This window comes from Amaranthus tricolor, chromosome 1 (genome assembly GCF_026212465.1).
Source record: "Amaranthus tricolor cultivar Red isolate AtriRed21 chromosome 1, ASM2621246v1, whole genome shotgun sequence".
NCBI lineage: Eukaryota > Viridiplantae > Streptophyta > Magnoliopsida > Caryophyllales > Amaranthaceae > Amaranthus > Amaranthus tricolor.
In genome coordinates, this window is record NC_080047.1 from 45,147,296 (window position 1) to 45,160,798 (window position 13,503).

Sequence of the window (13,503 nt, forward strand, 5' to 3'; positions counted from 1 at the left end):
TATACTACTACATACTTTTACAATAACATCTTTAATTATACAACATCACTAAACTATTTATCATTAAGCAAAAATTCTCCTATGAGACAAAGAGACCGCTCACCCAATTTTTTTAAAAAGAAAAAATAAATAAAAACAAAATATGCATCTTCTCCATCGGTCTCATTTTATATTCCATCGTTTTCTCTGTTAGTTTATTTTCTACTCATTTAACTTCCATCGCTCACTCTTTTTCTAAGATTATCGTGATTTCTAGTGCATTTTCTTGTTGAATTTTGTCATATTCTTCAAGTTTAATCACATGTAATCTTTATAATTTTTAATTTTGTGTTTTGTTATTTTTTTAATCAATTTTGAATTATTAGGGTTTAATTTCGCCATTCTGTTGTTGAAATCTGAATTAATAAGGTTTATTTTTCATTCAATTTTTTTATTTTTTATTGTGTTCATGTATAGATTTTTCAACCAACGATGTTAGATTTAGGATTGTTAAGTACGGGTTAAGAATTATAAGTAGGGTTTATATTATGTCAAGTAGAAGTTTAAGGTATGTCAAATAAGAATTTAGAATATGTCAAGTTGGTGTTTATGATTCATGAAGTAGGTGTTTATTTATACAAGGTAGATGTTTATTATTTGTTTAGTAGGTGTTTGTTGTACATGTTGTAGTTTGTTTATATGTAGTTGTTTGTTATGTAGTTATTGCTTTGATACATAGAAGGTATCAAGGATTTCTCTTGTTATTGCTGCGAGGGCTGGAAATGCTTTACACGAGGAGAAGAATAAAGCAATCATGAAAAGCAAAGCCAAAAATGTACTTTAAATAAGAAAAAGTTGTTTATAAAGTTGTTTATGAGCTGTTGAAATTTTCTTACTTTTTTAATTTAACAGTTGGTCTCCTAAGAGACGGTCTCTCTGAGAGATATTTTTCAGACCCAATCTATTAAAGTTGACTAAACTAAAAAATAATAATGGACTGACTAAATTAGAGATGATCTTTCAAAGAGACAGTCTCTCACAAGAATTTGTGTTAATTTATTGTTTGAACGCAAATTCTTGTGAGAGATGGTCTCTTTGAGAGACCACCTTTAATTGAACCTGTTTATTATATATTTTTTAAAATATTATAAATAGGCATTAAGAATGATATACGTACACCTTTAAGATATTAAAAGATACGACAAATAAGCATTAAGGATAATGTAAGTAGGTATTAAAAATATGGTAAGTAGACAATAATCTTTAATAGACTGAACTTAAGATATTTATCTCAAAAAGACAGTCTCTAAAGAGACTAGCTGTTGTTAAAAAAGATTTATGTAGTTCAAGTTTTCAAATTACTGCAGCCCAACAATGAGCTGTGCTTATAACCGGTAATCAAAGCCCCGCCCAGTTGAGGTGCTTAATTGGGCCTCTACATAATATGGATCTATATATTTGTGTGGATCTGTATATGATTTAGAATAGAAAATTTGAATAAAATAAGATTATTTAACAACTTAATTCCAAAAATAAGCTCCGTGAAAACTTATTTTCCAAAATAAGCGTATGTACATCCAAGCCTAGCCTCGGTTTAAATCGCTGTTACTAACAGCGAAAGATTAAAAAAAAATTAAAAGGCCAAAGTCGCTGTTACTAACAGCGACTTTGCCCTTTTTATTTTTTCCAGATTGCTTCTTCCTCATTTCAGTTCACGCCTTCTCTTTGCAATTTCGACACTTACGAGCTCTCTTTCTTCTTTGCACCATTAAAATCAACTTCAATCCTTCAACTAAACTCATCAAATTTCAAGTATGTACCAGTAATTAGTTATTTCATCTTCCTACATTGACGTAAGGTACTAATTTTGTGTTTTTTTTCCATATTCGAAAAATTAGGGTTTACTTGATTTTAATGAACTTTCACATGAATGTAGGTTTTTAAACTTCCAATTTACTAATTCTTGTTCATCTACAGCTTATTGAGGTACGTTTTTATTATAATGTTTTTTATTTGGTGTTGATTTTAAAATGTATGTCATGTATGGTGGTCATTTACACTTAAACTCTATGAATATGTCGACTGTAGTTGTTATTTACCTTGATCTTCATAATGAGGTTGTTTGTTCGTAAATTTGTTGTTGAATTTAAATTGTATAGTGGTCATATATTTATGAACCTGATGGTGATGTTGATTTTGTATGTATTGTTGTAGAAATGGATTCATTTCGTGTGACTGTTGTATGCTTTTGGAATGGTTCAATTCGATCAACTAGTAAAAATGTTAAGTACGTTGGGAGAAGACGTAAACTGTTTGCATGCAACTCATACATGGATTTGAATGAATTTAAACATTTTATATGCTCTAAGATTGGCATCGACACCACAAGAAATACTGTTAATTTAAGTTTCAAGTACAATCTGAGTGGACATTTGTTAGCTTTTCCGGTTGAGGATGTGGAGGCTATAGATGCAATGTGGGAGTATTCAAGGTCTACCCCACTCCTTCTTTAGAGTTATATGTAGAAGAGGTACCCAGGGAATGAAGATATCAATGTCGTGTAAACAAATGCATTCATGAATATAACTTCATCTACTCCTTCTCATACGCCCTTCCCTACCCAAGAAACCCAAAATCCCTTTATGCCATCTTCTTCTTATCCTTCTATTGAACCCAATCAACTTCAATTTCAAGTCACAAATGACGATACTTTTAACTTAGAAGATACAAATGAGCCGTGGGGTGATGTTAATAGCGAGAGTAATGAATACGTAGAAACTCCTTCTGAGGACTATGTGGGTGATGACGAGGAGGCTGTAGCTAATGACATGAGCTTAGGCAACATTCCAACAATCATTGCTCCTACACCCTATGCACTGGTCCCCCCTGTAGATGAACACATTGAGGACAACTCTTGGAGGTCTTGGGATTGTGATACAACCTACAACGATGAACGAGAGTTTCAAAAGGGTATGATGTTTGATAACAAGGATGCCTTGTTGGACGCTGTTAGATTGTATCATATTCGTAGGAACGTTGAGTACCGAACTGAGACTTCAAATCAAACCGTGCTCACCTTGAAGTGTAAGAGAGGGTGTGGTTGGAGGCTTAGGGCTAGGAAGAGCTCCTATTCACCATCATGGGAGATTGTTACGTATAAAGAGAAGCATGGGGGTTGTGTATTAAGTACTGAAAATGTGTCAGCTGGGCACATACATTTGACATCTTCTGTGATTAACAATCTTATTAGAAATTGTGTTGCTCAAGACCCATCAATTAAGGTCTCTGTTGTGCGTCAAATGGTGAAAGACCAATTTGGTGTCGAAGTGACCAGTTTCAACACTTCATTTCGAAAGTGACTGCGCCCCACACCACTGCGTACGAGTACGAGTCATCTCCTCATCACCCCGACGTTCATCTTAAGGAGGTTGACTTAACGTGCCCGGACTACGGTGTCGGGTCCTCACAGGGTGCCACATCATCACATTATCAATCACCTCCCCTACCCGAGCGTCATGCGACGACCTCTTACTATTCTAGGAGGCGTCGTAAACCGTCACAGTTAGACAGGATACAGGAGGAGGATTAGTATTAGAATACTGTTTGTATATATTGAACATTTGTACATACTCAATATTTGTAACGTTTGGTCTTTTGTGTGTAAATTGTAACATATATGAAGATGTATATATTTTTATCGTATTATCCCACGTTTATTATGAATGAAATGATGTTAAGTACTCAGACTTTTCGGCGATGAATCATTCCGCCAAAAATGCAGTATGAATTTAATTAAAAAAAAAACAGACAATAATATTCAAATAAGGATGTCGCTATCGAACATTCAACACAATTTCAATCATGTTCAACAAATCCATATCAAATTACATACTTCATTCATTAAGTTAAACTACAGTCGCTAACTAAGAAGGCTTCTTAAACTTTCTCATAATCCTTTCAGTCTCTTATTTCCTATGTGTCATATCATCCATTTGTCTCTTTAGATTAAATACCTCATCTTTGAGCTCTTTTTTTTCCTTTTCAAGCCGTATTATTAAGTCTCTCTGTCATTTGTTACCCTCCGGAGCAATCTATCTAAAGTATGTGCATCCCAATCCGTCAACCAAGTAGAAAGGGCAAGCAACAAATTCACACCCTGGATCGAAGTCATTCCAATCTGTATTAATCTCAACTTCATAACCACAATTACAAAGCTCTTCAATACAATGCTCCTTTGACATCTACATAATACATATAATATAGTAACGTAAGTGAACTTTCAAAAATAATATTAACATTTATAAATTGAAAGTAAAACAAACTTAATACCTTAAGTTACCTTTAAAAATTGATTGAAAAGAAGAAGAATGATGTACAATGGATATAATGAAGTATGGGAAATGATGGAGCTATTTATAGAACATCATTACAACGGCTATTTTCAAGTTCCTAACGACTATTTTTCGAATTAACAACGGCTACTTTTGTTTATAAAAAAAATAATAATAATAAATTTAGGCCAAAGTCGCTGTTATTACTAACATCGACTTTTGGCTTTTAATTTTTTTTTCTTTTTCGCTGTTACTAACAGTGACTCTTGCTAAACCTAGGTTTGGATGTACGGACGCTTATTTTGGGAAATAAGTTTCCACGGAACTTATTTTGGGAAATAAATTGTTTAATTGTCTTATTTTTTTCAAATTTTCTTTAGAATACACAAGTTCCATCACAGTTATATCATTTCAATTGGATTGACTTAATATATCACTTATAATATTAAATTGTTTATTTATAATTTTATAAGTGACTAAATTGAACCTTAAAGTGATATCCCTTAACCTTAAAGTAGTCATTTATAATGTTGGATTGATCAATTACATTCTTAAAGCAACGAATTATAACTATAATAAAGTGATCAATAATTACGAAATTGACAGATTGTGTGAGACATTTTTATTTTGTAAATTGATATACACAAATTTTTGTGAAAGGCGGTCTCTTTAAGAGACCATCTCTAATTGGGCTGACTCATTATATATTTTTAAAATATTGTAAGTAGACATTAAAAATGATGTAAGTAGACATTTAAGATATTAAAAATAAGCATTAAGAATATGAAAGTAAACATTAATGATAATATAAATAGATTTAAAAACTACAATAAGTAGACATTAATCTTTAGTAGATTGAACTTGAGATACGTCTAAAAAAATTAGCTCATTGATACAGTGATTCAAGGGGTCCGATTAGAGTGATTCAAACAGAGAGTATGTTATGAGAAAATATATTACATGTATTACGACGGATCAATGCAGCATTTGAAAGTCCAAGAAACGCACCCGTTAAACACTCGACAAAATCCACCCATCTTTTTCGTCCCTCTTCTTCTCAAAACCTCAGTACTCATTAATGTCCTCTCTTTCTTTCTTCTTTCAATTACCCAACAATGGAAACTATACCAAAAACTACAACAACCCTTTTAATCTTGTTCTTCTTCATCCTTCTTTCCCAAATTTCTGCAGATGACAAATCCGCCATGAATGACTTCCTTAAAGCTTTCACTACTCCTCCTTTTGGGTGGGATTCTTCCACTGATTTCTGCACTTGGAAGAATGTAAACTGTGATTTTAACAAAAGGGTTACCTCCATTAATCTTGCTAATCAAGGTCTTAGTGCTAGATTACCACATTCTTTGAATACACTTTCTCAACTTACCACACTTTATCTTCAACAAAATCATTTTTCTGGGTCTTTACCTTCTTTAGCTAATCTTTCTTGTCTTCAGAATGTTTTCTTGAATAACAATAACTTTACTTCTATAATGCCTGGCACTTTTTCTGGGTTAACTTCACTTCAATTTCTTTCTCTTTCTTTAAATGAAGATCTTTCTCCATGGCCATTTCCTTCTGAAATTAAAGATTCTTTTAGTTTGGTTAGTTTTTATGGGTATAATGCGAAAATGGAAGGGATGATTCCAGATTTTTTTGGGGATTTTCCTGGGTTGCAGAATTTAAGACTGAGTTATAATAGTTTCAGTGGTTCATTACCCGCCTCTTTTGATGGGTCTTCAATTCAATCTCTTTGGCTTAATGATGCGGGTCTTTCGGGTTCGATTGATGTGGTTTCTGATATGACCCAATTAACTCAGGTATGGCTTCATGGTAACAAGTTTACTGGACCAATTCCTGATTTATCTAATTGTACAGAAATTTTTGATCTGCAATTAAGGGATAATCAATTTACTGGTATTGTTCCATCTTCCATTGTTTCTTTACCTAAATTGCAGAATGTTACTCTTCAAAATAATAAGCTTCAAGGGTCTTTGCCTAAATTTCCTGATAATGTGTCAGTGAATTTAGGGAATAGTAGTAATACAAATAGTTATTGCAGGGATGATTTTGGTGCTTGTGATCCTCAGGTTAATGTTTTGCTAGAAGTTTCTGGTGCTTTAGGTTACCCTATTAAGTTAGCTGATTCTTGGAAAGGGAATGATGCTTGTAATCAATGGAGTTTTGTTAATTGTGATAGTAACAAAAAAGTTATAACTGTTAATTTCGCAAAGCAAGGGTTTTCGGGTACTATTTCTCCTGCATTTGCGAATTTGACATCGTTGATCAATTTGTTCTTGAATGATAATAACTTGACTGGAACAATTCCTGATAGTTTAATTACCTTGTCTAAGCTTAGAACGATTAATGTTACAAGTAATAACCTTAGTGGGATACTTCCGAAATTTAGGCCTGAGGTGAATTTTCTTACGGAGGGAAATAAGAATATTCGAAAGGTGTTACCACCGCCTGCTAGTTGTCCAGGTGGGTCTAATTCATCAGAGTCGGAGTCAAAGTTGGGTGGAGGGTCGAATGGTTCTTCAGTTTTGGGTGGTATGGTGACGGGTTTAGTGATTGCAGCTCTTTTCATTTTTGTGGTTGTGATGGTTGTTTCTTATAAGTGTTATATGAAGAAGAGGCATAGGAAGCTTGAGAAGGTTCAGAATCATGAATCTGGGAATGAGATGGTGGAGACTAATGTAATAGGGGGCGTTCCAAGTGAGTTGCAGAGTCTAATTACCGGTTATCATGGTAATTTTCCTGTATTCCTTCGGCAAGTGACAAACAATTTTAGTGAGAATAACATATTGGGACGTGGAGGATCTGCAATCGTTTACAAAGGAGAACTGCATGATGGAACTAAGATTGCTGTAAAGAGGATGGTATCCAACGAAATGGACACCAAGGGGATTAAAGCATTTGAATCTGAAATCGGTGTCCTTACTAATGTAAGACATAGGCATTTGGTTGCCCTTCTTGGGTTCTGCGTCAATGGCAATGAAAGGCTTTTAGTGTTTGAGTACATGCCACAGGGACACTTAGGGCAACATCTGTTTGAGTGGCAAAAGCTTGGATATTCTCCTCTAACGTGGAAGCAGAGAGTTAGTATAGCTTTGGATGTCGCCAGGGGGGTTGAGTATCTACACAGCTTGGCACAATCAAGTTTCATTCACAGAGATTTGAAGCCTAGTAACATCTTGCTAGGAGATGATATGAGGGGCAAGGTTGCGGATTTCGGTCTAGTGAAAAATGCACCTGATGGAAAATATTCAATGCAGAGTCGAGTGGCTGGGACGTTCGGCTACGTTGCTCCTGAGTATGCTGGTAAGCATATGCCTAACATTCGTAGAATCATCTATAAAGAATTTATATTTCATTGGCTGAATAATGGTTGTTCATGACATTTTTTGATACTGATTTGTTTTTGTTCATGTAGCCGACCTCATGTTGTAGTAATTAAAGCTTTGACATTATTGTGTTCTTGTAGCTTTAGCTTTTCAGTTATGACGGGCTTGAATAAAATGATTCATCAATAATTCTTGGGCAATATTGGTGTTGAATTAAGGGCTCGTGGGCTTCAGTTGGCTCCATTGAATCTGTGCATATATTGTTTCTCTTCCGTTGCTGCACAGTGTGTTTCTAGATTGTGCACTTATTTCTGGAGCTGCTTAGAAGTATTCTGATTTTACCCATTCCTCTTGTCACCATGCAACATCAATACTCCACATTATTAAGACCCCAAATGATACCTAAATTGAGATACGAGTCACCGCATCTAACAGGGTGTTAATGTATTTTCGGCACTGTATTGAGCAGTTTTTGATCATAAATACTTGGATATGACATTTTTATGATATCAAGTATCATTTAACCATCTACCTCTAAGTGTTTCAATATGGATAGTTCAACTAATTTAGTTATTGTTTGCTTCGATAGATGAGTGTACATACTTTGAGATATAGAATTTGAAACAAAGACATAAAGAAAGGGTTTGGGAGTTGCGAATATTGAGGCAAATAAAAGAGAATCATTTAAGATGGTTTAGGCATGGGCAAAGACGAGATACTATCGAACTAATAAGGAAAATAGAAAATTAAACTCGGGGGACTTAAAAAGTGGGCGAGAAATACCGAAGATGACTCGGAAAAAGATATGAAAAATTTAGATTTACAGATTCAGATGATCATTGAACGAATGGAGGAGAAGAATCCATGTGGACGATCATTGAACTTCTAGGCTCCTTAATACATCCCCACTGAATAATTGTGCTAACAGATTTCAATTGAAGGATATTTGACCAGTTATCTCTCAAAGAGTTGGGAAATGTGGGGCTAAAAGGTTTTTCATTGTCAACTTATGTTTGGACTTTTTGGTAGACCCATCCATGCTATGAAATAAATGTTGTGCTCTTGTTTCTACTACAGTTACTGGGAGAGTGACAACTAAAATTGATGTCTACGCATTCGGCATAATTTTGATGGAGCTTATCACTGGCAGAAAAGCTATTGATCATACACTGCCAGAGGACAGATCCATTTTAGAGACATGGTTCCGTGGAATCTTGGGCAACAAGGACAACATCCGAAAGGCAATTGACGCTAATCTTGACCTTGATGATGAGACTTTCGAGAGCATTTGCAGGGTTGCGGAGCTGGCAGGTAATTGCACTGCACCTGAGCCACATCGACCCGACATGGGACATGCTGTACGTGTGTTGGGCCCGCTTATAGAGCAATGGAAACCTTCGAGCCAAGAAGGCGATACTGACATTGACTTAAACACAAGTCTCCCTCAAGTTTTGCAAAGATGGCAAGCCAATGCGAGCACATCAACAACGAACAGCGATTAGTCCTTCCAACGAACTCAAGGCAGCATTCCCTCTAAACCCAACAGATTCGCAGACTCATTTGACTCGACAAAACTGTAGGTGACCTCGTGAAATGTCAGAAACATGGACAGATTTTCCAGAGGATTAAGAGTAAATACATCCTGCTAAACTGTTACTGTGTAAATATCCTTTTGTAGTTCTATACTTGCAAGTCTAGTTTAGAACCTAGAATCCGGATAAAATTGCATATATCTGATATTTGAATCTATCATATTCATTAGGATTTCTCGATCAGCATTGTTGAATATTGATGAATGGTACTTGATTATTGTTGTTTGAGCTATATTTAGCTGTCTTATGTCTATTTGAGTTTGCTATATAATGCAAATCAAATGAAAGCTTTTGAATGTTGTACAACAAATTAAAAATGACAGAGGGAGTAGTTCATGGTATTGAACCGCAAAAGAATCTCTTAGAGTATCCTCAATGCCATCAATATTAATCGTTAATGCAAGACGTAAGTACCCACCCCATGTATAACCCTAATCATGAGTCAACAAAAGTTTGTGCTATGGTCGTGCACGATCCCAAAACTTAGGTCAATCTTAAGATATTTAGAAATTGGGATCTTTGGTAATCTTTGAGTCCGTCACGTTTGTATTTAAAGGTATAATTTGAATCGTCTTTATATTTTTACTATTGTGCGTTAGGCACAAGTAAAAAAATCTTATTATATTCGACTATTTGATTGAGCTTCAATAATGTTGTAATTGTATGTATCTTTCATAAATTGCTAACACATGCCTAGGCTATAGCTCAAAATTAGGCATTCAACAATATAAATTCATACATAAAATCCAAATAAACTTGAAAATAACTAAACACATAATGTGATGCAACTAATTTTAGGTAGGTATGTTTTTATAATGGATTTTGGGTAGGTACTTTTAAAAATGGACATACTCACCAACTAGCTAACCCATTTCACTTCATATCCTAAATATTCATTTTGTTCTAAAAATTCATTAAAACATCTAGTCAATTTTAGGATCACAATATTTACGGCCCGTTTGGTTGATGGTAATGAAGTAATGAGAATGAAATGTTGTAATGACAATAGTAATGAAGATTTTTTTGTTTGGTGTGCATGACTAAAGAATGGTAATGGAAGATAATATTCCATTGATTGCATTTGGTTGTTAGTAATAAAAAATGATAATGACTCTTAGTTTCATTATTGTATATTTGTATCTAAAAGCATTATTGTATCTAAATGATTCTATCTAATGATTCTTTTTTTAATAATAATATTTTTTTGGATAATTACATACATTACCTTTTTTTCTTCAGCTCGAAACAACATTACCTTATTTTATTACCACAGTAATACTTCATTACCATTACAGCCTAATACCAGGTTGTTTGATGGTAATAAAAATGACCCTTTTTGGTAATTTCATTACCTTATTTTATTACCATCAATTACCATTGAAGGCATCCAAATAACCAAATTTTTTATTACTTAATTTTATTACCATTACCGCCCTCTAATACCATGTACCAAACGGGCCATTAGGACTTCACAATATTTAGAACACCAACATCTTCAAGCGTTTTAATGTGTTTTGGTACTTTATGTCTCATAACTCATGCTTAAGATCCCCTTCTTATTAACAATGACAAACAATATAATTAAGTGATTATTAATTTCTTCATCTCCCCTCTAAATTTCAAGTAGTTCAACAATTTCATGACAACTTTCCCATTCCATCTTCTATAAAAGCTTATTAATATTACAAACATTACAAACATCACTAATACACTTTTGCAGATCATTCAATAGTTGCAAGCATGATGAATCTTAATTTCGTTTTCATATTTTCAACTTTCATTGTGTTTTCAAGTGAGTTTTTCTGCGTTTTTAATTTAGTCTTTTGTCTTATTAGATTTGTCATTTGACGCTACCATTGTAATTTATAAGTTTACTTTTCCATACTTCTTACAACTAACTTTTAAATTTTTCGTTAGGTGCTCAATTTATGGACCGAATTGGTATCAATTATGGGAAGCAAGGTAGAGACTTACCCTCCCCATATCGATCCATAGTGCTTGTTCAATCGATGAACGCCACAATGATCAAGCTCTATGATTCAGACCCGGAGACATTAAAGCTACTAGCTGGAACCGACCTACATGTATCGATCATGGTTCCTAACGAGGAGATCTTAGAACTAGCGTCCAATGATACCTTAGCTAACCAATGGGTTCATGAAAATGTCTTTGCTTACTATCCTTCAACCATGATTCGATATATCATGGTTGGTAATGAAGTTTATAGCAATCACAATGAAGAACAATGGGAAAATCTAGTCCTAGCCATGCAACACATTAGGAATACCCTACATACCCATGATATACATAACATTAAAGTTGGTACACCCTTAGCTATGGATGTTTTAGGGTCCACTTTTCCACCATCTAATGGTTCTTTTCGTGTTGATACCTTAACAACTATAGTACCCCTACTACAATTTCTAAATCGAACTAGTTCGTTCTTTTTTCTTGACGTATATCCCTACTTTCCTTGGTCTTCAAATTCACACAGTATAGATTTGAATTTCACTTTATTTATGGGTAACATAACTTTTGTTGATCCAGTAAGTAATTTGACGTATACAAATTTACTGGACCAAATGATCGATTTAGTGTATTTTGCTATGGATAAATTAGGGTTTTCGAATATACCTATATTTATATCTGAGACCGGGTGGCCTAGTCAAGGTGATCTAGATCAACCTGGTGCCAATGTTTATAATGCAGCTACTTATAATAGGAACCTTGTAAAGAAAATATCAGCAAACCCACCTTTGGGTACTCCAGCCCGACCCGGTACTATTATACCCACATTCTTATTCTCTTTGTACAATGAGGATCTTAAAGATGGGCCAAGTACTGAGCGCCATTGGGGCCTTTGGCAGCCCGATGGTACCACACCCGTTTACCCGATCAACTTGTCGGGTAACAAAACGGATTACGGGCCCTTACCACAGCCCATTACTAATGAGGCTTACAAAGGCAAATTGTGGTGTGTGGCGGATAGATCCGTTAAACCGGATCAACTAAGACCCGTTTTAAAGGATATTTGTACTCGATTGAATAGGACTTGTGAAGCGGGCCTTGGGCCTGGAAAAGATTGCTATGATCCAGTATCTGTTTATTGGCATGCTAGCTATGCTTTTAGTGCTTATTGGGCCAAGTATAGAAATTGTGGTGAAGCTTGTTATTTTAATGGGCTTGCAACTCTCACTACACGAAACCCAAGTGAGTTTTCTCTTGCTCTCATTTTTATTGTAAAAATTGTAATAATTTTTAAATAAGACAGTTTCATAGTAAGAGCATCTCTATTAGGTTTACTGCCTAGTGTATGCTTATAATCTAAAGTGATCACATATGAACTTAAAGTGATCGCTTACAGTTCTAAATGATAATTTTTTATAGTCTTAAAATAATCACTTATAACTGATTACTTACAATCTTAAAGTTTTCAATTAAAAAAATTAAATTAATTATATAGACTCATCACATAATAAAACAGTCTCATACAATACTTGTGAAATTGATTATACTATAAATTTGTGAATAGTTATAGTAACAAGAAAATTCTAAGTTAATTTCAAATATTGATAACATTATGATAGTTTTAAGAGTCAAAATATTTATGAAATTTTATTTTTAGTTGTAATTGAAATATATTTGATGTGCAGGTCATGGCAATTGTCATTTTCCAAGTGTAACATTGTGAAGATGACCAGCATTATGAAGAGCTACAATTTTTTTTTAATTCAATATATCAAGTTATCTTAGTATTTTCTAAAGAACAATGATCTTAATTTACTTTGATTTTTTGTATTGTTGATTATTGATATAAATTTAAGGATTAAGGAATTTATTACATTCATTGTCCACATCATCTCACCCTTAATAATTGTCACCATAATCTTATGCAAGGACTATTAAATAATTGTGTACCTAAAATAAAATTTTTAAAATATATACGTAATTAATTTATTTGTGTACTTTATAGATTAGAAATTGTACATAAAATCAATAATAAGGATCAATCGAAAACATCTTTATTATTATATAAAAAATAAAATTACATATATATGCTTCACAAATAATCTTGTTTACACGCGAGTATTTAACATTGGGAGGAAATGTTGTATTTATCGTTGATTTCAATTAATTAACAAAAAAATATTTTTCTTCCAATTATTAACTAAACTTTATGAAGTTCACCTGATATAATCGACTAAAACTAAAATTCTAATGTTGGACTTTTGCTAATATTTAATGATAATCAGAGTG

At 33.7% G+C, this 13,503-nt stretch overlaps 2 protein-coding genes across 2 annotated transcripts; both read left to right on the plus strand.

Moving 5' to 3' along the window:
- The first annotated feature begins 5,297 nt into the window (after window positions 1-5,297).
- LOC130814492 (receptor-like kinase TMK4) lies at window positions 5,298-9,480 on the plus strand. The gene is made up of 2 exons (XM_057680579.1): window positions 5,298-7,631; window positions 8,732-9,480. The coding sequence occupies exons 1-2, from the start codon at window positions 5,426-5,428 to the stop codon at window positions 9,154-9,156; spliced, it is 2,631 nt and encodes an 876-aa protein (XP_057536562.1). The 5' UTR covers window positions 5,298-5,425; the 3' UTR covers window positions 9,157-9,480.
- A 1,461-nt stretch (window positions 9,481-10,941) lies between these two features.
- LOC130814501 (probable glucan endo-1,3-beta-glucosidase A6) lies at window positions 10,942-13,093 on the plus strand. The gene is made up of 3 exons (XM_057680590.1): window positions 10,942-11,038; window positions 11,164-12,456; window positions 12,900-13,093. The coding sequence occupies exons 1-3, from the start codon at window positions 10,987-10,989 to the stop codon at window positions 12,935-12,937; spliced, it is 1,383 nt and encodes a 460-aa protein (XP_057536573.1). The 5' UTR covers window positions 10,942-10,986; the 3' UTR covers window positions 12,938-13,093.
- The last annotated feature ends 410 nt before the right edge of the window (window positions 13,094-13,503 follow it).